This window comes from Nannospalax galili, unplaced genomic scaffold, assembly GCF_000622305.1.
Source record: "Nannospalax galili isolate Female #2095 unplaced genomic scaffold, S.galili_v1.0 scaffold64, whole genome shotgun sequence".
Taxonomy (NCBI): domain Eukaryota; kingdom Metazoa; phylum Chordata; class Mammalia; order Rodentia; family Spalacidae; genus Nannospalax; species Nannospalax galili.
The window spans coordinates 1,413,076-1,437,100 of NW_008352316.1; the positions used below are offsets into that span (position 1 = coordinate 1,413,076).

At 37.3% G+C, this 24,025-nt stretch overlaps 1 protein-coding gene across 13 annotated transcripts in view; it reads right to left on the reverse strand.

The window, feature by feature from the left end:
- Positions 1-24,025, reverse strand: part of Kiaa1109 (KIAA1109 ortholog) — a 249,263-nt gene that overhangs the window by 123,572 nt on the left and 101,666 nt on the right. For all 13 annotated transcript variants that reach the window (XM_029554131.1, XM_029554129.1, XM_029554128.1 and 10 more), the window contains exons 30-38: positions 21,668-22,505; positions 19,768-19,838; positions 18,904-19,077; positions 7,303-7,423; positions 5,537-5,683; positions 4,220-4,347; positions 3,674-3,873; positions 1,136-1,333; positions 203-414 (exon numbers count right to left, since the gene is read on the reverse strand). In XM_029554131.1, the coding sequence (XP_029409991.1) occupies positions 203-414; positions 1,136-1,333; positions 3,674-3,873; positions 4,220-4,347; positions 5,537-5,683; positions 7,303-7,423; positions 18,904-19,077; positions 19,768-19,838; positions 21,668-22,505 (2,089 nt within the window). The remainder of the gene's footprint in view (positions 1-202; positions 415-1,135; positions 1,334-3,673; positions 3,874-4,219; positions 4,348-5,536; positions 5,684-7,302; positions 7,424-18,903; positions 19,078-19,767; positions 19,839-21,667; positions 22,506-24,025) is intronic.

Genomic DNA, 24,025 nt, shown 5'->3' on the forward strand with positions numbered 1-24,025 from the left:
GGAAAGGAACATGTCTCACAGGTATATATTCATCTATCTTTAGGAATTATACACTAGTCATAGAATATTCACCAAAATGTTATCACTAACATTTAGGCAGACATCATAAATCTAAAAGAGGAAATGACAAGCAGATACACTCTAGAAATTAATTTTGAATTGTGTAGTTCTACTTCCAAACCATTATTAGAAATTCACTAACTTGTTCATCTGAGACAGAGTTTCCATTTATATCTGAGGAAGGGCTTGTTCGATCACATGGAAGGTTATCGTCAGAGACATCGGTATTGTAGCCACTGCCCGTGGGAGAATCAGAAGAATTATTGGATGTCAGCATTCCACCCCTTTCTGTGACATTAGTTTTACCCATAATTCCAAAACTGTTATATAAAACTGCACCAGATTGTCTTCCTCCTATAAAAATGAAGAGGTTGGTTGGTTAAAGAGTTGGTATATGTTCCACTGCTGTACTCTGTGGCACCTGTATAAAATTTCATCAAGATCAAGTTTTTCCTCACCAGGACTTTGCCATTACCTAAAAAAAGTTATGTATAATTGAATTACAAGGTAAAAATGTGCAGGCATGAAGCTACTAGAATTGCAGTCTTTACTGTATTGTATAAGAATAAAAGTCTTACATACAACTCAACTTCATTATTTATAAACACACAAGAACTTCCCTTCTTTGTGCTTTCTTTCCTCTTTTCCTCTCCTCCTCTCCCCTTAAAAAGTCAGCATCTTTCATTGAATGAAGAATTTACATGTAGTATTTACATTTTACATGCCAAAAAGCTCTAAAAAACCAATGATTCCATTTTTAAAGATTTTAACTATGAAATGACTCTAAGGAGCCAGTGACTCCTGTCACTTAAGAGTGACTTCTGTTCAGGCAAGGAGGTATGAGATGTTGAGACACTATCCAGCTATGGATCATTCAGTACAGGGAAATGGCACTTGTGTAACTGGGATGGATATCTACCCAATAGGCAATACCAGGTACCACAGTTTTGGCTGAATTACGTTGATTGAGGTTGCTAAAGTTAACAACTTTCCAACAAATTTCACCAATATGGGACCAACAGGTCTTCTCTTAAGCAGAACTTGAGAAAAAAAAAACCAAAACCAAAAACTTTACCTTTTATAGTTAAATTTTCAAGTCCACATTCAAACATTATCCAACCCCATTTTTCTTGGCTGGGACCTAGTCGAGTTACATCTGGGACAGCCTGCTGATCTGTCTCATCTACAAAAGTAAATTCATCCAATTCTTCAAGAGTAAATAAAACTTTGGACTTCTCAAAAGGAATAGCAGTGATGGCACAGGTCCCGATGTCTGTTATCCAAAGAGCAAATGAATGTTCTGAATAAAAGATGCTGATACATGAAAAAAGAGATCAGGCAATGGTTGTCCTAAAAGATATTTTAGTATTGCAAAAGGACAGAAAAATAAACGAATGAAAACTTTTTAAATTAATGCTATTTCAAAGATTCCATACTTAACAAGGAATTTATCCATCTGTTTTTGAAAGACCACAGAGTACTCTACAACAAAGTAAACTGCTAAATAATTCAGCTTTGTGATAAAGTACTTTAAGAAGTTTTTCATCATTTTACAAAACAAAATTATTTGTTAATTAGTCAGGCTCAGGAAAAACCTTATTTCCTGGGAAAAGTATACCTTTTATTAAAAGACTGCTTTAAGCTAACATATTTCATAAAATTGCAATTTATCACAGACATTGCTATGAATACACTGCTTACAGATAAAATGTAGTAACTAACAGAGTAGTTGAGAGGAGTTTTTAGTCTACCTTACTTTTTTTTTCATTTTTCTGATTACAGCAAATACAGAAAATGAAAAAGATTATGTGTGCGTGTGTGTGTGTATGTGCGTGTGTGTATAATGTAAGTTTGCCATTCAAAGATAATTTGCTCAAATTTAAAGTAAACTGCCTTTAAGCTTTTCAGAGATGATCTTGCAAACACAGATTTAGTTCCACTTTTCATGTAAAAGGAAATTTCCTCAGGCAGATCACTAAAAATTCTTCAAAGACATCATTTCAATTGGTATATATTATTTCATAATATGGAAATATCATTCTTTGCATTTTGATTAGAAAATGTTTCCAGTTTAATGAGAAAATGTGCATCTATAGTTTCTCAAATTTCTTGATTATTTACTTGCATTTGTCTTTAATCTCTTGAACCTCCTTTGAGGTATAAGGTAAGAAATCTACAAAATTTCTTGACTAATCTGTTTCACAGATTAAAGTTTCAAAAGTCATCAGAGAACCTCTGGTGAGAAGCCTGAAGCATTGCACTTCATCTTCCTGTGGTATCTCTAATGTGCACACAAACAAAAACATTTGCATTTTTCTGCAAATGTACACATTGGAATTTCATTGGGAGTTTTGTCTTTGATGAGATTTCACCTGGGATGATGAATTTCAAGTTATATAAGTAAGGTTTGGTATAAATACAAACTGCTTACCAAAACAAACTATAGACCTTTTAAAACTCGAGCTATAGTGTTTTGCTGTAGTTTTAGTACTATAGTTTGCAGGTAGTTTTTTAAAAAATCTTGAAAGCCTCAGATCAAACACTGAGGCTTCATACACAGGGTGGTGAATAATCCCTGAGAAAATTAGAGCAGTTACACAATCCTAGATACCATGACACTTTCAGAACCCACAAGACACAGGGGGCATATTCAAGAAAGCCATTTGCTCATTCAGGATTTGTCTTCTGCCCAGCATACAGACTTTGGCATGGCAATCACCCCAAACAAGACTAACAAACTCAATTAAAAAATAAATTGAATATGACATGCTGACATCATTTAAACCTCTAAAAAGCACTATAGTTTAAAAAAATATGAACTAGTATATAACAATCTACTTTTCTCTCCCAGCTCACCAAGGACATTAAGACATCTAGATTAATTTTACAATTGGTTCTTTTAATAAGGTTTACAATTTTTTAAATTGAACTTTTGTGTATTTCATACAGAACATCTCGAACAATCTTAATCATCTTTATACCCCCATCCCCACCAGCACCCTGCCATAGCCTCCTCATCCCTCACTGGAGCCCATGTACTCTGGCATCCCTGTTAAGGCTCACTTTGTCAAGCCAGTGTCCCTAGATGTTCCCCAGTGCAAGTCCATCCATAGAGGTCTAGTCAGCCTATCTAGAATCTTTTGGGGTGGAAAGATTGTAAGCGCCCGGGAAGAGGTGCATGACCATATGGAAACAGAGTCCTACAGTAAGCTCCTGAGAACCTGCTCATACAGTTTTATGGCAATGGTGTCAGCCATAACCAAGTCCCATGCAAACTCAGACAGATAAAAACCCAGCATAGAACTGGGAAAATGAACAACAAACAATTTTTTAAAAAACCTATAAAGATTAAGTTCTTTGTTCTATGAGCAAGCAATAGAAATTACGAACAAAACATGGTAATAAAACAATTCCTAATTGTGGTCATATTACTTATTTTCCATACTGCCCAGAAAGTAAGAATGGAGTAGTTAAATACAGTGAGTTTAATATAACACCTTTCTCTTTCCTAGAATCAAAATGTTCCAATATCCAGAGGAAAAAATCATATTCTATTTTGTAAAATTTTCTTACATTTATAAATATCAAAGAAAAACAAACTTGTGAATCTTACCTGTAGTATCAAGACCTCTAAGTTGCCCATGAACTCGATGGATGTTTAACTTGGCAGCAATTTCTTTGCCTTTTTCTGCTCCAGCATTTGACCTAAGAGACCCAGATGACTGGGGCTGCATCTTACTAGCATGAACATATCTATCAAAATTTGATGTTTTATTAGGGTCTACATTATTTGAAGTTTCTTCAACCACACCTCTTAATGCAAACAGAAAAGGATAAAATGGTTAACATTTAAATAATGTAATTCAATGAAAATATTTAACTACACGGTTTACTTAAGAAAATATTACATCTTAATTAAACCAATATTAATAACATTAGTCAATGTTTACTGAAAATAATTGTGAATAAAAAATATAAAATGGTTAAAATTATATTTTAATCTACAAACTAAAATTTTAAATTTTCAAAACCATTCTAAATTTTAAATTACAATTCTCAGAAATGAATTTAAGATAACTAAGGCTTCTTTTCACATCTAACAAATAACCATGGCTCAAATTAATAAAATCTTTGGCTCAAATTAATAAAATCTTTTCACCTGTTCATACGAACTTGCGTAGCAATTCGGTCAAAACACAAAGCTACCAGGGAAACATGAGTCATACTTCTACTAGGAACTGTGGCTGAAGATTCTTCCACTGAGGCTTGTAACAAGCATAAATTAACCTAACACACAAATGTCACATATTTCAGAGTTGAAAAGTAAAAGATGTCATTTATATATCTATATATCTAAAATACAAATGCAAATGAAAAACTACTCCTAAGAATGGTATATCAATGTATCTGAGGATGAGGAAGTCAAGCTTATACATATAGATTCTCAAAATATAGCCATAATTACTGTCAAAGTATGTCCACTGTTGTAATATTGGCACGAATGTTATGGAATAACCACTTTCTGATTGGATTTAAGGCCCAATCCACAAGATGGAACTCATACTTGGTACTGTTAACTGAGCCAAGAACTCATGGCTGGCTACATCAGAGATCCCAGAGGACAACCTACTACTCTTATTCTGCTAAATGGACATACTATTAAATTGCCCCCTAAATATTTATGTTTATACCCAAGGATTAGTAAATCTATCAATCCTTATGAGAAGTTTCTTTTTGATTTTTGGTTTCTTTTTTGGGCATTAATACAGAAACAATTGGTCAGCATACAGAGAATAAGAGACTGTGGGGTACTCTATTAGAAGTAGAACACCGGTATTACACTCCCTACCCTCAAGGCATCAAGGAAGATGGAACAGAAAGATCGCAAGAGCCAAAGGTAGTGGAAGACTGTTATGAAGCAGTGCTTTCATGAAATGATAGAGCCAATGCACCCATGAACTCACAGAGGCCATGACTTCAAGCACAAGACTTGCACAAAATCAAGTGAACCAAAATCCCGGCATGGACAGGGGAGGGGAAAGTCCCAATCCTAGCTGAGGAATTATTGTCAACTAATGGCTGCTAGAAAAGATAGTCTACTTTGATCAGGAATGCGGTCCCTGATAGACCATCTGTGCTCTAGCAGATGGCCCCCATGTGCATACTGACAGCACTAAAAGAATACATGAAGTTAGGAGGGAAAAGTGATATGGGGAAGGAGTCGTAAAGGAGGGAATGGGCTGGATTTGATCAAAACACATTAATGCATGCATGAAATTCTCAAACAATAAATAAAATGACCATAAACATTTACTGGATGGACATGGAACACTTTACTAAATATTAGCCAATATTCTGCTTAAGTAAACTATTTAAATATACAAAATCTACATTAGGTCATCAAAACTGTTCCACCACCATTCACTTTGAGAAATGTAAAGTATTAGGAAAACATGTCCGGAAAGCTTAAGATTACCTTTGGTATGCTAACATTAGCCTGCAGACCTTTAATTGTTACATTATCTTGCTTCATTGTGACATTTGTCTGAGCTTGTCCTTGATTAGTCGTTCCTATCACAGGGTGCTCAATTTTTGTTCCTCGAACATCTTGCTTGGAAGACAACTGAAAGGATTGAGTGGAATTATTTCCCAGTCCTTTCATAATTTCTGTGTCATCCCCAACAGCAAGTGTATGTACTGTGTTGTCACCTCCTCCCATACTATCTACATGCCAGCAACCATCCTAACACCTGATCTTAAAACTCAAGCTTTAGAGAAGCTAGCAAAAAGATCAGCTTACAGGACTGAAAAAAGTAACATGGACTAAAGTGAAATGTACCCACAGAGAAACAAAGATAGTAAGAGTAACAGGTTGTGTTTTAGGAAGACTGAAGTTACCTACAGTCTTGAACACTGATTTGGTTTCTGATAACCGGCTCATGCTTTAAAAAAACATTTTATTTATTATTACTTTTTTTATGTGTCTGAGTGTACTGGCTGTATGTAAGTGCACTCGTGTCATGCAATGCCCACAGGGATCAGAAGAGGGAGTCAGATTCCCTGGAACTAGAGTTACAGATGGTTGTTTGCCACCATGTGGGTGCTGGCAATCTAACCTGGGTCCTCTGCAAGAGCAGCCAGTGCTCTTAACCACTCAGCCATTTCTCCAGCCCCCAAGAACTGTCTCTTTATTGGCTGGGAATAGTTCCAAATTTCTTGTCTTTATACTATACTACCATAACTACCTGTTTGACATGTGAGACCAGCACATAATGAGTAACTGGTTCACCAGGAACCCTCAAGTTCACTTTCACCTCTCCTCTGATTCCTACTCAACTGTGATACAAATAAACTTGAAAGTCAAAAGAGGATCATCAGAAACATCAGGATATAGTCGCTAAGCAACTGGCCTCATGGACAGAACAGCTGCACAAGAAGCCTCACTGAAAAGGAAGGGACTCAATTTATGGAAGTTAGCAAGAAACAACATTAAAACAGAGAAAAGTTTATATATACACACACATATATATATGTATATATAAATATAGAAAAGTTTATATATAAATTTACCTATATATATTATTAAATATAGTATTATATATTTAACTTAGCTTCTTAATACATTAAAGTACCAGTCCTAAAGAATGTTCAACAAGGAGCAGGAGAAATAGCTCAGCACTTAAGAGAACACACTACTCTTCTAGAGGACCAGAGTTCGGTTCTAGCACCCACTTCAGGTGGCTCACATCTGCCTGTAACTCTAGCTTCTAGGAATCCAATTCCCTCTCTGGCAACTGTGAGCACCCACATTCATGTGGACATAACCCACACAGACACATACACATACAACAATTAAAAATAAAATAAATCCTTAACCAATATAACAATTAAAAATAAAATAAATCTTTAACTAAAAAATAAGAATGCTCATCACTTAGGGCTAGGGCTGTTTAGAGAAGACTCTGAACTAAGCTACTTTCAAAATAAAAGAATAAAGCTATGACTTTTAAGTAGTACTAGTATTAGCAGTACTACTTTAAGTAGTAGTAGTAATCCATAGTACATCTATTTGTGCTATCTATTATGAAGCCAATGGGCATGCAAAAGCTTTTGCAAAATATCTACAGATTCCAATAAAATTAGCTGATAAAATTTTGATACATTCATATTTTTCAAGTTTGGATACTCTATAACATGGTGAATATTCAACTTGCTATGCCCAATGAATTAAAAATGTCTTACATTTTCTGAGAAGGTAGTCTTGCTATTCTGGACAGCTTCTCTAAGGACTTTAGTGTGAAGATCATCTACAATTGCAGCTGGGTGCCGGGTACTAGCACAATGAACCATTGCTTCAATATACCTAAGAGAAGAAAAAGGAAAATGAAAAATCCAAGTTTTACTTAATAATAACTATGACATACTTTACTAAACCTATCAGTGAAATTTAGCACCACTTCAATATTTACAATTCTTCAATATTAAAATGCCAAATCTTAAATTATACCTTTAGGAATTCCAAAAGGGAAACACTTCTGAGATTTCAGCTCCACCATCACCACTATAACCCTGAGACTGGGCATGGTCTCTTGCCTCTACCTAGGGAAATACCATTCCACAGGCTTCTATCTTAACACTGCTATCTAAGCATTCTTTCTTTAAATTTATTTTTAATTGATATATAAAAAAAATTAGGATTGTAGATACTAATAGAAAACCCTATGTATAATATGAATGCCATTTATAATACATTATTGCTATCTAGTCACTGTACAGGACAACAACACATCAGAACTTCTTGCTCTTGCTAACTAAATACTCAATGATCAACCTTCCTCTGCCTCTGGTCCACCTCACAACTCCCGCTGGCTGGCCTCTAGTAATCATCATTCTGTCATTAAATTCTGAGATTAACTGATTTAGATTTCAAATGAGTGAGATCATGCACTACTTGTCTTTCTGTGACTAGCTGTTTTCACTTAACATAAATGACCATCAATTCCATCTGTACTATCACAAGTGACAGGGTTTCACTATTTTATGGCTGAATAATATTCCAGAGTGTGGATGTACCAGATTTTGTCAGTTGATGAACAAAGTTCATTTTCATTTCTTAGCTACTGCAAATAGTAACTACAATAAACATGGGAAGATGTCATCTCTTCAACATACTGATATCATTATCTTTTCATATATATCCACTAATGGGGTTGCTGGATGACATGGTAGTTTTGTTTTTTTGAAGAACCTTCACAAAGGACTGTGCTAATTTACATTCCCACTAACAATGTGTAAGAGATCCTTTTCCTTTTATAATGGCTATTCAAAGGTTAAGGTAATATCCCACTGTTGTTTTGATTGGCATTTTCCTAAGGATGAGCAACTTTTTGTCCTATACCTGTTGGCCATTTGCATATCATCTTTGAGATCTGTCTATTTAGGACCACTATTCATTTTTTAATTTCTTTTATCTCTAAGTAGTTTTGAAGTTCATAATACATTCTAGATATCATTCCATTGTCAGATATTTAGTTTATATTTTTTCCCATTCTGTAAGCCGTGTGTCCAGTCAGCTGAAACTTTTTAATTGACTATAATCTCATGTGTTTACTTTTGGTATTTTTTTCTACTATGGTTTACTCATTCAATGCCTCCCCACCCCCCACCCACCAAAAAAAATCCTTATCTATTTTAATGTTCTGAAGTGCTTTATGTGCATGGTAGTTTAATACCACAGGCAACCTTCTTTTGCCTTTAATCCATTTTGAGTTGACTTTTTTTGTTTTTTCAGACAGGATCTTACTTTGTAGCCAAGACTGACATGGGAACTCATGATTCTCCTACTTCAGCCTCTCAAATGCTGGCACTGTAGGCATGCACTGTCATGAGTGCCTTTTGAGTTAAATTTTATACCTGACAGTCTTTTATAATATCCTAAAGACTTCTTTATATATATTTATTATTATGTCACCTCATGAGAATCTTGACAATTAGAAATAGAAAACTATGTCTGTGCTCTTACAGTAAAAAGGAATATTTTCAAGAAAACTGGTCTTAGCTTCTTCAGCCCTCAATGTTTTTCACACATTTACATTTCACTTTGTTCCATTCTGGGTTCTACTCATGTCAATTTTATCTCTTTAGATAAGATTCTAAATACCTTGTAGGGTAGAATAACTATTACTGTCCATTTCCCTTTAGTAAGAATATAAAAGGATAATCAGTTCCTGAATATTTGATAATTTTATACTTATTTGTCCAAATACAAAAGACAAAAAAAATACTGCAATATAATTATGATAACAGAGGCAGTTGCAGAATGCCTGAGTACCTGGATCTCACCAAAGAGTGGTGAGCTTTGTAAATCTTCTGTGCCCATTTGTCTACACTAGGACCATGTGTAGTCCCCTCCCACTGTTCTAGCGCTAGGCTTCTCTGCGCTTCAGTAGGAGCCCAGACCTTTGTGGACAGCCTGAGAGCACGTAAATTGGGCCTCCCCTTAGCGAGTTTCCCAAATTGTGCTGCAACTGGTGGCTACAAGTAGCCTAAACCTTAGTAGAAAGTCTGAGAGTACCTGACTGGAACCTAACTTGGACTTTTGAGGGAGCTCCTGAGCGGCTGGACTGAAGCCATCTGACACCTCCAATATAAAATCAAAAGAGAGAACCTGAAGCCTAGAGCGATCAGCTTTATATACCCAATAAGAAAACAATGAACATCAATAATAAAAAGAGAAGCAGACCTCAACTCTACAAAGGAAGGCATGAGTTTCATTACAGAATCACAAATAACAAAAGAAATCCACAAGTCAAAATTACAATGGAAAAATAATGCTATGGAAAACAAAAATAACATGCTCCCACCAAACACCAGCAGAACAACAGAAGAGCTCTACAATGACAACCCCAAAGAGAGAAGCCACGACAGAGTTTAAAGAATAATAAATATGATGAAAGAATTCAATGAAAAGAAAACCCACAGAGTGGGAGCAAATCTTCACCAATGACACATCTGAAGAAGGTTTAACATCTAGAATATATGAAGAACTCAAAAATCAAAGAATCAAGAAAGCAAGTAACCCAATTAAAAGACGGACTAAGGATCTGAACAGAGAGTTTTCAAAAGAAGAAATAAAGATGGCTAAGAAACATCTTAAAAAATGTTCAACATCATTAGTAAATAGAGAATTGAAAATTAAAACTGCTTTAAGATTTTATCTTACCACAATCAGACTGGCTAAGATTAAGAGAACAAATGATACCAAATGTTGGAGAGGATGTGGGGAAAGGGGAAAGCTCATCCACTGCTGGTGGGATCGCAAACTTGTGAAACCCCTACGGAGAGCAGTATGGAGAACTCTTAAAAAACTAAAAATGGCCAGGCATGGTGGCGCACACCTTTCATCCCAGCACTCGGGAGGCAGAGGCAGGTGGATCTCTGTGAGTTCAAGGCCAGCCTGGTCTACACAGTGAGTTCCAGGACAGCTGGGGCTACAGGGAGACCCTGTCTCAAAAAGACCAAAATAAACAAATAAATAAATAAATAGGGGATGTGAAGGAGAAGTAAAGGCCAAGAGTAGACAGCATTACAAGTTCTAGACAGGGAACCAAAAAAAAGTCAGAACAGGGCAAATTTCAAATGTTCATAAACTTTTTCTCCCTACAGATAAAAGTTATGCAATTTGAGAGTCTTTTAAATAGACACACTTAAGGGGTACCCCAATGGCCTCACCGGGCATCCCTGTTCAGCACGGAAGAAGCCAGAGCAATCTGCATCCCAATTCCCTATTGGCAATTTGGGTAACTTCTTCAGAGGATGGTGTGGTAAGAATAGGAGGTAGGTATTGGCTAGGCAGTTAGGGTAAAAAGGACCTCAAAGAAAAGTAGCCAGTTTCTTGGCTAAAAGTCAAATGGGCCTCTTAGCAACATACACTGTTCCAAAGGCCAAAAACGTCAAAAGCATTTGGGAGCTCTTACCTAATCCCTAAAGGATTTTGGGGTTACCTCTTTGGAGGGGGGAACATTAGAGTAGCAAAAAGCCCCAATAAAAGAAAAGAAAGGGAAGATGGAAGGAAGGAAGGAAGGAAGGAAGGAAGGAAGGAAGGGAGAGAGAGAAAGAAAGAAAGAAAGAGAAAGAAAGAAAGAAAGAAAGAAAGAAAGAAAGAAAGAAAGAAAGAAAGAAAAAATAAATTACAAGAACTTGTCAGAAAAAAAGTGATGGGGAGATATGGGAGGTGCTGGAGGAGAGGGAGTGGGTGTGGATTTGATCAAACACCTTATATGCATGTATCAAATTCTCAATGAAGTTTTTTTTAAAGTTAAAAAAACTAAAAATGAACCTATTTGACCCAGTTATACCACTCCTTGGCATATACCTGAAGAACTCATCCTATTGCAGAGACACTTATATATCCATGTTTGTTGCTTCTCTTTGCACAATAGCTAAGAGATGGAAGCAACCTAAGTGTCCCTCAACTGACAAGTGGATAATGAAAATGTGGTACATTTATATAATGGAGTTCTACTCAGAGGCAAAGACTTTTGTCAAGAAATTTGCAGGTAAATGGATGGAACTGTTATACTAAGTGAAGTAACACAGACTCAGAAAAACAAATGACATAAGTTCTCCCTCATATGTGGATCCCAGCAACAAATCCTTATAAGTATGTATCCAGACATAACTATAGGAACCAGAATAATGAAAAGGAAACAGGAAGGTAAAGGGAAAGAAAGGAGAGAGAGAGAAGAACAGTAAGCAACAGGTGTTGTTACTAAGGGAGAAATGGATAAAAATGGGGCTATTTAAATGGGAGCAGGGAGGGAAGGTTATACAAGGAACCTTGGGGATAAAGCAAAAGAAGAAAAGAAGGAGCTCAAGAGAGATGGGACCATAGAAGACTGGTATTATCAAGGGAGAAATGGGGAAAATGGGGACACTTTAAATGGGAAAACCATGGACGAAGGGTTAGACAGTGAGAGAGAGAGAGAAGAGATAAATAATGCCTAGCTAGTTTAAAAAAAAAAAAAACAGAGGGAACAGTATTAGTCCAACAACCTACTGACAAATTACACATACATTATCTCTACATGAGTCCATGTGTATAGCTAAAGGCTACATAACAAGAAACAGTGCCAGACAGGAGATACATTCCTTTGAGTTGCTGGCCAGGGTCAGCCAAGAGACTCCCAAAATTACTCAGGCTATTGCCATAGCCCTTGATGGCCTGCCAGACTTGAAGGTAAAACCCTACTGCCGAAGACAGAACATACTTTGGACACAGGATTTGGAGCAATAGAGCTGCAAGAGACCTGAAACCACTTCCCCTGAAGGCTAGCTCTCATGGCTTTGAGAGCACTATGAAGGTGCCAAGGGAAAACATTAATGGATGATCCAACACCAGCTTCAAGACCACATAACCACATCAACAGCCAGCACAGCATACGTCATTGGTGTAGTAGTGGCACTTTTATCTTGGGGGCAATCAACAGCTACTTAATTGGACTAAAAGCCGACTCAATAGGAGACAACTAAAGTGCAGTACTGTAAACATAACCAAATACACATGACTAGAGTGGTCATAGATCTCAGAGAAAACCCCAAGCCAGTCACGTCACTAGACTAATGTGATTTCTTACCATGTGCAAAAAAAAAAAAATCTTTATATTTACAAATACCCCAGTCACCACTCATCAAAGAAGCTCCCTTTGTACCAGTCAGAGACTATCACTAAGTACCACAACTGGTCACACATGAACATTGTCTATGAACTGTCGAGGCCTAAGTGACACATCTACAATGCAACCTCTATACCTAAGGCTCATGAAACACGGAACAGGGTAAAAAAGGGGACACTAATGAATCCCTCAGTTCTCAATAATGAAACTCCCTTACACAGCAGAGGGCCAGGAACACAAAATGTCACAAATGGTCAAAGTGTAGTGATCAAATCTGCTGAATGATGGTCCTTGGAATGGACTCCTTTATTAAACTTCATCCCCCCAAGGCTCAGGGACCATCTCAGAAGAGGGGGTAGAAAGATTATAGAAGCTAGGGAGGAGGTGCATGGCTGTATGGAAACAGAGTTCTACAAAGCTCCTGGGAACCTGTTCATACAACTCTATGGCAATGGTGTCAGCGTAGACAAGTCCCATGCAAACTCAGGCAGACAAAATCCAAGCACAGAAATGGGAAAATGATCAGCAGACCCCAATCTTATCTGAAGAAATACTGGCAATTGATTGCTGCTACAAGAAGAGCTGATCTTCCTAAAACAAAAGACTCTAGATAGGCTGACTAGACCTCAGTGGACGAACTTGCACTGGGGAACGGATGGAGACACTGATGACACAGTGGGTCTTAATATGGATGACAGAGTATATGGGCTCCAGTGGGGGGATATGGGAGGGTGCCACTGGGGACAGGGATATAAAGATGATTAATATTGTGTGAGATGTTCTGTATGAAATACAAAAAAAATTCAATAAAAATAAATTTTTAAAAAATGAATGAGAAATGGAAAATAGAATATCAACACTGAACGATAAAGTTGAAGAAAAAGACTACTCAACCAAAGATTATGAAAACTTTTTTAAAATGCAAGAAATGTGGAATATCATTAAAGACCAAATTTATCCATCATAGGCATAGAGGAAGGAGAAGAATTTCAGGTTAATGGTATTGACCAATCTTCAACAAGATGATAGAAGAAAATTTCCCAAAATTAAGGAAAGACATACTCATACAAACACAAGAAGCACATAGAACACCAAATAGACAGGACCACAAAAGAAATTCCCTATGGCATATCATAGCAAAAACATGAAATGTACAGAACAAAGAGAGAATACTGAAAGATATAAAAGAAAAACCACAACTTACACATAAAGAAAAATCCATCAGAATTACAGCTGAATTATCAATGCAAACCATGAAAGCCAGAAGAGCCTGGGCCAAAATATTCCCAGTTTTAAATTACCATAAATGCCAATCCAGAATGCTTTACCCAGCAACAATGTCTATTGTAGTTGAAGGGGAAAGAAAAATCTTCCATGACATGAACAGGTTGAAAGAATACATGTCCATAAAACCAGCACTTCAGAGAATACCTAAAGCAATACAAAGGATGGAAAAAAAGGAGCAAGTATACCCAAGGGGCAACAGAAAGACACTGAATGAAGGTATAACTGTGGAAACACAAAATTAGATGAAGAATGCAAAGAGAAATTATAATGACAGCAAGTAATACACACCTTTCAATAATAACTTTGAGTATCAATGGACTGAACTCAGTTAAAAGACACAGGGTACTTGAATGGATTAAGAGACAAAATCCATCTTTTTGTTGTCTGCAAGAAACCCATCTCATTGTCAAGGAAAGGCACTAACTTAAGGTAAAGGATGTAAGAATATTAAAAAAAAAATAGCACTAAGAAACAAATAGGAGTTGCAATTCTAATATCTGACAAAACAGACTTCAAACTAAAACTAATCAGAAGAGATAAAAAGGGTCACTTCAGGGGCTGGAGAGATGGCTCAGCAGTTAAGAACACTAGCTATTCTTGCAAAAGACCTGGGTTTGAATCCCAGCACTTACATGGCAGCTAACAACTGCCTGTAACTGCAGTTCCAGGGGATCTGACGGCCTCTTCTGTCCTCTATGGGCATTGTACAACATGGGTGTACTTACCTACATGCAGGCAATACACGCATACACATAAAATAAAATAAAAAATATAAAATATTTTAAAAAGGAGGGTTACTTCATTCTGATGAAAGGAACAAGTGACCAAGAAGATATTACAATCATGAACATATATGCACCAAACACTGGTGCACCAAATTTCATAAAAGCAGTACTATAGGATTTTAAGACACAGATTAACCCCAACTCAGTAATACTAGGGCAATTCAATACCCCATGTATCCTTAGGCAGGTCAGCCAAAGAATAAATAAACAGAGAGACATCTGAATTAAACAATATCATGGACCTAACAGACATCTAATATTCTACTCAAGCACCAAAGAATACACTGTCTATACAGCACCCCATGGAATATTCTCTAAAATTGACCTCTTTCAGGTCACAAAACAAACCTCAACATACAAAAAAAATTTGAAATAATTCCATGCATTTTATCAGGCACCAATGTTACAAAGTGTAAAATTAACACCAAAAGAAGCCCTAGCAACTACATGATCTCACAGAGGTTAAACAACACACTCCTGAAAGATGAATGGATGAACAAAGAAATTAAGAAAGAAATAAAAACATTGCTGGAACTAAAGGAATAATACATTACAATAAAACCTCTGAGATACTTAAAAGCAGTCCTAGTACAGGTTTATAGTTCTAAGTGCCTACATTAAAAAAAATCAAAAAAAGCACAGATAAGTGATTTAACATTTCAACTCAAGACTCTGGAAAGGTAAGAGCAAATTAAACCCAAACCTAGCTGACAAGAAGATAAAACAAAAATCAGAGCATAAATTAATGAAATAGAAACAAAGAAAACAATATAATGAATCAATGAATCCAAGAGCTGGTTCTTTGAAAAGCTAAACAAGATAGACAGAGTCTTAGCCCAGTTAACCAAAAGAAAGAGCAAATTCAAATGAACAAAATCAGAGATGAAAGGGGAAACATCACAACAGACACCAAAAAGACACAGAACATTATAAGGAAATACTTTAAAAACCTACACTCTATTAAATTTGAAAACCTAAAAGAAGTGGATGGATATCTAAAATCATGGGACTCACCAAAGCAAAATCAAGAAGAGATCAACAGTTTACACAGAACCATAACATTAAGGAAATCAAAACAGTAATACAAAATCTGACTATAAAAAGCCCAGGCCCAGATACATTCCCAGCAGAAGTCCATAAGACATTCAGAGAAGATCTATACCCAATACTACTTAAATTATTAAAAAAGACAGAAACAGAGGGAAAACTCCCAAATTCCTATGAAGCCCACATCACTCTAATGCCAAAACCAGGTAAAGACACAACCACAAAAGAAAACTATAGACCTCTATCTTTAATGAACATAGATGCAAAAATTCTCAACAAAATACTTGCAAACTGCATACAGACACACATCAAAAAGATCAGCCACCATGATCAAGTCTGCTTCATTTCAGATATGCAGGGATGTTTCAATATACGTAAGTCAATAAATGTCATAAATCACATAAATGGACTCAAAGGCAAAAATCAATTGTCAGAAACCTTACAAGATCTAGGACTTTCTAAATTGAACATCAGTTGCTCAAGAATTAAGATCAATAATCAACAAGTGGGACTTCATCAAACTAAAAACTGTCTGTACAGCAAAAGTAACAACCAAGAAAGTGAAGAGAATACCCCCAGAGTGGGAGAAAATCTTTACCAGCAACACATCTAACAGAGGTTTAGCATCCAGAATATATAAAGAAATCAAAAAACAAAGAATTGAGGGAAAAAAAAAAAAGACCCAATTAAAAGATGGGTTAAATATCTAAATAGAGAGTTCTCAAAAGAAGAAATAAAGATGGCTAAGAAACATCTTAAAGTGTTCAACATCATTAGTAAATAGGGAATTGCAAATTAAAAACACTTTAAGATTTCATCTTACTGCAGTCAGACTGGCTAAGATCGAGAGACCAAATGATACTAAATACTAGAGAGGATATGGGGAAAGGGGAATGCTCATCCACTACTGGTGGGATTGCAAACTTGTGAAACCCCTATGGAAAGCACTATGGAGAACTCTTAAAAAACTACAAATGAACCTACCATATGACTCGGTTATACCACTCCTTGGCATATACCCAAAGGATTCATCCTATTGCCAAGATACTTGTACAACCATGTTTGTTGCTGCTCTTTCCACAATAGCTAAGAGATGGAAGCAATCTACATGTCCCTCAACTGATGATGAGTAGATAATAAAAATGTAGTACTTTTATACAATGGAGTTCTACTCAGTGGTAAAGAAAGATGAAATAATGAAATTTGCAGGTGGAACTAGAAACTGTTATACTAAGTGAAGTAACACAGACTCAGGAAAATAAACAACATATGTTCTCTGTCATTTGTGGACCCTAGCACCAAATCCTTAGGAGTATATATCCTGATGTAACTGCAGGAACCAGGAAAATGGAAAGTAACCAGGGAGGTAAAGGGGGAATAAAGAACCAAGAGAACAGTAGGAAACAGGAGAAATGGGTAAAATGGGGGTATTTAAATGGGAAGAAGAGAGGGAGGGTTATAAAAGGAATTATGGAGATAAAGGGGAAGAAGGAGCTCAAGAGAGGTGAGACCATATCAGACAGTAATTATCAAGGGAGAAATTGGGGAAAATAGAGGATACTTTAAATGGGGAGGGTGTGAAGGGAAGGTTAGACAGGGAGAGAGAGGAGAGATAAATAGTGCCTAGCTAGTATAAAACAGAGGGAATTGTATTAGTCCAAGATGTACTGAAAAATTACATATACAATATCTTGACATGAATCTGTGTATATATTTGAAGGCTACATAACAAGAACCAGGGCCAAATAGGAAAACCTTCCTTGAGTTGTTGTCACATCCCTAGACAAATGTAATTTCTTACTATGTACAAAATATGGATCCTTAAATTTACAGACAAGTCTCCCAGTCACCACCCTTCAAAGAAGCTTCTTTTAGAACAGACAGAAATTATTACAGAGTTCCACAACTGGACATACACAGAGATTGTCTTGAATTGCCTAAGGCTGAGTGGCAAATCTATGATGCAACCTCTATAACTAATGTTCATGGAAGACAAACTAGGGATAAAGAAAACACTAATGCATCTTTCAATTCTCATCAATGAAGTATCCTCATGTAACAGAGGGCCAGGAACACAAAAGGTCACAAGTGGTCAAAATGCAGAGAATTAGAGTCTATAGAATGTGGGTCCTTGGACAGGACTCCTGTATTAAAATTTACCCACTTAGGGCTCAGGGACCATTATGGAAGAGGGGGTAGAAAGATTTTATGAGTTAGGGAGGAGGTGCATGACTATACGGAAGTAAGAGTCCTACAGGCTCCTGGGACCCTTCTCATATGAACCTACAGCAATGGTGACAGCATGAACAAGACCCATGCAAACTCAAGCAGACAAAAACTCAGCACAGAACTATAGAAATGGACAGTTAAGCCCCAATCTTAGTCAAAAAATTACTGGCAGCTGGTTACTACTAGGTGAGGAAGAGCTGATCTTCTTAAAGGGAGGGACTCTAGATAGGCTGACTAGACGTCAATGGATGAACTTGCACTGAGGTACATCTGGGAATACTAACTTGACATGATGGGCCTTAACACAAATGATAGAATATATGAATTTCAGTGGGGGGGGGCTATGGGCGGGTGTCAATGGGGAATGGTTTATAAAGATGATTAAAATGTTTTGTATGAGATACACAAAAATGCAATAAAAAACAAAATTAGAATTTTTTTTTAAATTAAAAATTATGATAATGTTCTAATATGTTTAGTTTGAAAAATTATCAAATAATTAAATGAAACATAGGTCTCTTTAAAATATATTTCCAAGCCAGGCATGGTGGTATATGCCTTTAATTCCAGTACTTGGCAGGCAGGGGTAGGTAGATCCATGTGAGACCAAGGCCAGCCTGGTCAACATAGTGCCAAGTCAGTTGTGGCTACATGGAAATCCTGTCTCAAAAAACTAAACCTAAAAAAAAAGCACTTCCATTTTTACTTAAAGCAGATATTCTTAATGAACTCTTATATGAACCTGTCATATCAAATTTACTTCTTTCACCTACATGTCCACTTTATAAAGAAGTAGGTATATTTTTAGACTAAGTTAATACCTGTCTAAGGCTTCAGCCACCAGTGGAGTCAGAACAATATCAACAGTTCCTTTTACTTCAACAATGGCTGTTGTCTTGGTCTGAGAGACAGGCTGATCTAGGGTCCACTCTTCTGTTAATGTTTCATCATCTGTGTTACCAACAATTTTCTTGTCCAATGGAGTATATGGTGTGCTATACAATTTAAAAAGTGAAACATGTATTTAGAAAAAACATGAACAAGAATGGAAATTGGAGCTTTCTTAAGGTGAGTAAACATTTAAAATGCATTTATTTCAATGAAAAAGTTCACGTAAGTGGACTCAGTATTTCATGTCCCAAACACTTTTCCAAAGACAGGCCTACTGAGGTACTTAAAAATACAAACCGGTCGGGCCAGGTATGGTGGCACGTGCCTTTAATCCCAGCACTCGAGAGGCAGATGCAGGCGGATCTCTGTGAGTTCAAAGCCAGCCTGGTCTACATAGTGAGTTCCAGGACAGCTGGGGCTACAGGGAGACTCTGTCTCAAAAGACCAAACCAAAAAAAAACAAACTGGTCAAAGGTGACAATTTTATCAGATGAGAAAAAATTACTTTTGGTATACTTGATAGACCTGTCCTAAAATATATAAAAAACATTTTCATTTACTCTAATGTATAAAAAAAATTATTTGTGGCAATTTATTCTTAAAATAGGGCCTAAAATCAAGCGCAAAATGGTTAATATTTATAATCAAGAAAGACTGAGTAACTGTGGGTGAACATACTAGCAGACATATGTAGTTCCATCTGCTTGTGAAACTAGCCTGAGTTCAAGGTCTGCCTTTGCAATACAGTAAGATCCCATCTCTAAAACATAAAAATGAGTTAAAATTTTACTTACTTTAAAGTTGATCCTGAAAGTTGCATACCTCTATCCAGCAAAGAATTAGCAGTGAGTCCCTGTTTGATAACCTAGAATAGAATAAAATGCTGCTTATTAAAAATTTAGTGTTATTTCCCTAATTTTATGATACGCAATATTTTTCAATACTCAAATTAACTTTGATGATGATTTTTATGGACTCACTATAAATATTCAACAGGAGAAAAATAATCACAGAAAATATCAACATTTATTCTTTTTATTCCAAGAGTGACAGAGCAAAGCTTGTGAGGGTGTTAGTTTACACAACTAACACAAGAATTTCAAATGCCTTTCCTCCAGATTTCTTTTTCATACTGAGATCTTTCTGAAGTCTTTTCTAATATAATCAATTGACCCAGAGAAACACTATTTATGTGAAAGCCTAGATGGTCACTGCCTCTGCCTGGAATTCAGTGGCCCTAGGTGATCTTATCCTCAATGGCTTCCCATTTTTTAATTTCCAATTAAAATATTATGTCCTGAGCTGGGGAGATAGCTCAGTAGGTAAAGGTGGCTTGTTGTACAAACATGATGACTTCAATCTGGATCCTCAGCACCCACATAAAAGTAAGGGCACGTGCCTCCTGGGGAGTCGTAGAGACAGGCAGATCCTGGGGACACAGTGACCAGACAGTCTAACCAAAACAGCAACCTCCAGATTCAGTAGGATGTCCTGCCTCAGAAAATTAAATGGACAGCAACTGAAGAAAACACCTGACATTGACCTCTGGTCTCAACCGTATGTGCTGAGAGATGAGCACATCAACACACACATGCATATACCACAAATACATTAATTATGTCCTCAGACAGAACTTCTATGTCAACAGAAGTCTTGGTAGCGCCACCCACATTATTCTCTATTCTAACATCCTTTATCTTCATAAGATCCTTCTCAATTTGAAACCATATATTTTATCTATCTACGAAATTATCTCCCACCTTTAAACTATAAATTCCATATCTATTTCCTTCACCATCACACACCAATGCCTGGCACAAATAGCATATAATTAAGAATGGTTGGATAAATTAAAATTTGATACTTCAAATAAATGTCTACAAATACACATACACATATTATGAAAGATTTCTAAATATTGGTCATTAAGTCTGTAAGACTTTATATAGTTAAATTTAGTCCTTAATACCATAAACACTTCTCTTACAGTTAATCATTTTAAAGACAGAATTTTCATATTGGCTATTATCACTAAATTCATTCTGAAATGTTTTTAGGTTTTCTATTCTGTTATTTACAGAACATAGTCATGTGTCAATAATCACATTGCACTAAATTAGAACTCAAGTATCAAGTGGGCTGAACTGGATTTAACTGGAATCAGGGATCAGTAGAAAGAACATAATTATTCAAAATAATTCTAAAATCTTATTCTTTAAAAATTTTTTACTATTAAATATATGTATGTGCATATCTATGTATGGTAAAGGTCAGGAGGGCACTGAATCTCTTGAGGCTGGAGTTACAGGCAGTTATGAGCCACCTGTGACTGCTGGGCACTGAATTTGGGTCCTGCACAACAGTACTACATACTCTTATTATTGAGCCATCTCTCTAGGCCCCCAAAATCCTATATTGAAGAAACAGAAAATATGAATTCACAAAGGAGATTTGGAGATTTGGTTCTAATCCTAAGAGTACTGCAAATGCAGGCACAGGTTATACATTAATTTATTACATTAAGACATGAAATCTTCCTTAATCAAAGTTGCTTAAATTTATAATATTCATCAATAACCCCGAGACCTATCTGTATAATTAAAAGGTAGCTGAAATGACTTACTAGTTTGAAAACAACTTCCTAAAATTTTGTTTTTCTAAGTAAATATGCTACTGAAAAATAATGAGTTATACCTTAAACGTTGGGACAGAAAGCTGATCAAATGATGATGTGCTTTCTTCACTGGTTGGTGTATCCAGGTCAAGGGGGCGATGCAATGAGGACTTAGATGTTCTTTTGTTGGTGGGGTGTTTAACTGACCAGTTAATTACCTGGAACTGAGTGAGGTATGTCTGGTAACAACTCATCACAGGCTGTTGAGAAGTAATCTGCTCACTCTCTCCTGTTTTCTCACCTTCCACAATATACAGATGTTCTATAACATCGTCTTCTCCACCTAATGCAGAAACAAATGAAGCCTGAGAAGGATGAGTTTTAAATGGTAGAGTTCGGGGATCTGGAATGCTTTCTCCATGGAGAGTAAGTGGTCCTTCTACACTGTGATATATGGAACCCCTACAGTAGTCAATCTGCTGTGCTTGCTTTTTCTTCTTTTTTCTACCAGGGTAAGTTCCAGGGCCTTCATCACTGCTAATGGGCTCAAATTCTTCAGCTGCAGAAAAGTAGGCTTCACTATCAGCCATCGACATGCTAGAATCCATTGATCGATACTGATGAAAAGAATTAGAGTCAGCTGAAGGTGTGTATGGGAATGACCCAAAACTTCTCCTCTGCTTTGGTGAGTCTAGCACATTCTCATCACTCCGAGAGACATCACTACTGAACTGGACTCCAACTGTGACAGGCTGCTTATCTCCATAGAAAGCAGCAGTGAGACTCTTAGTACTTCCAAGTCGAGTGGAGCACACAGATGCTTGTCGTTTCAAAGGAGACCTTAGAGGAGACTGTCCTACTGATTTATCCTGGGTATTAGGAGACAAGGGGCTGGTTCCTGAAATTTCTGTAGGAATACTAAAACAAAGAACAAAGTTTTATTTCCATTTTCAGCACATCACATAATTTAAGCATAAAAAGAAATACTAATAAAATCCTTTTAGTAATTTTCACCTTTTTACAAATAAAAGGAAATCTAAAATTTTACAATACAATTTCATTCAAAGATGCAAACTAGCACAGTATGTGTTCATAAAGTTCAAAACATTGGAGCACCTTAAACATAATAAAAATTTGAAGGTTTTCCTGGACACTGGGGCTGACCTCTGGGCCCGGGGCCACCACTGCTTCCTGATGCCTCGCTTCCAGATAGACCCAGTTCCTTGTCGCAGTCTCCAGGAGCCCTCTGAGCCTGGTCTACTCTCAACTCCCAGGGCTTCCCTGGGCCTGCACGACCCGCCGGCCTCTCCCCTGGTTAAGTCCATTGCACCGTGCGCGCCTCGACTCCCCATCTCACAGGCCTGTTGTCTCCTCCTAGCCTGGGTGCAATCCCATTCCTTGTCTTGGCACCCAGATACGGATGCGGGGGGAACCACCATTGCTTCCTGATCCTTTGCATCCAGACCAACCCAGTTACTTCTCGTGGTCCCCGGGAGCCTCTGGACCTGGTCTCGCCCTCACCTCCCTCTGCTTCCCAGGGCTGCACAACCCGCCAGCCTCTTTCCTGGACACGAGGGCTGATCTCTTGGCTTCCTGATCCTTTGTATCCAGACCAACCAGCTCCTCAGTGCAGTCCCCAGGAGCCCTTGGGGCCTCTTCCCGGGCCCATCTCCCTTTGCATCTCTGGGTGGAATGGCCACCAGTGGCCTGAGACCAGCATCTTTCCTGGGCCCGGATCCCAGGCCAGTCCAACCCCGAAAATGATGAGGACAACATCTTTCCTGGACAAATCCAGACCTAAGGAGAAACCTGAGAACATCTGATTCTCATCTGACTTGGGCCTCTGTGGGAACTTCTGAAGACAAAAGCAATCGGCCCACTCCAAGCCCATGTGACCCCTGAGGAACAGATCCTCAAAGGGACTTAAGAGTAAAAATAAATTGGTATATCTGGGCCAAGTGTATGGCCTTAAACACCCAAAGGAAGGTATAACCAAAGATTAAAGGGGCCAATATAATTTCTTAAGAGTCCATATGCATAGCTAAAGCTACATAACAAGCAACAATGCCAGATAGGAGATACCTTCTTTCAACTTGTTGGCCAAGGTGGCCAAAGGGACTCCCAGATAGTAACCCAGCATAGAACTGGGAAAATGTACAGTAGACCCCAATCTTATCTAAAGGAATATTGACTGATTGCTGCTAGATGAGGAATAGCTGACCCTCCTAAAACAAAGACCTCTACAGAGACTGACTAGATCCACCAGAAGGGCAAGTAGTGAGGCATGGCTGGTGGTGCCGACAACACAGCAGACAGTAGCAGGGATATCAGAGTACAAGGGCTTTAAGGGGGGGGGCTATGGGAGGGTGCCATCTCAGAAGTGGGTGTATAGTTGAATAAGATGGTTTGGGATAGTCTGTGTAATACACATACACACA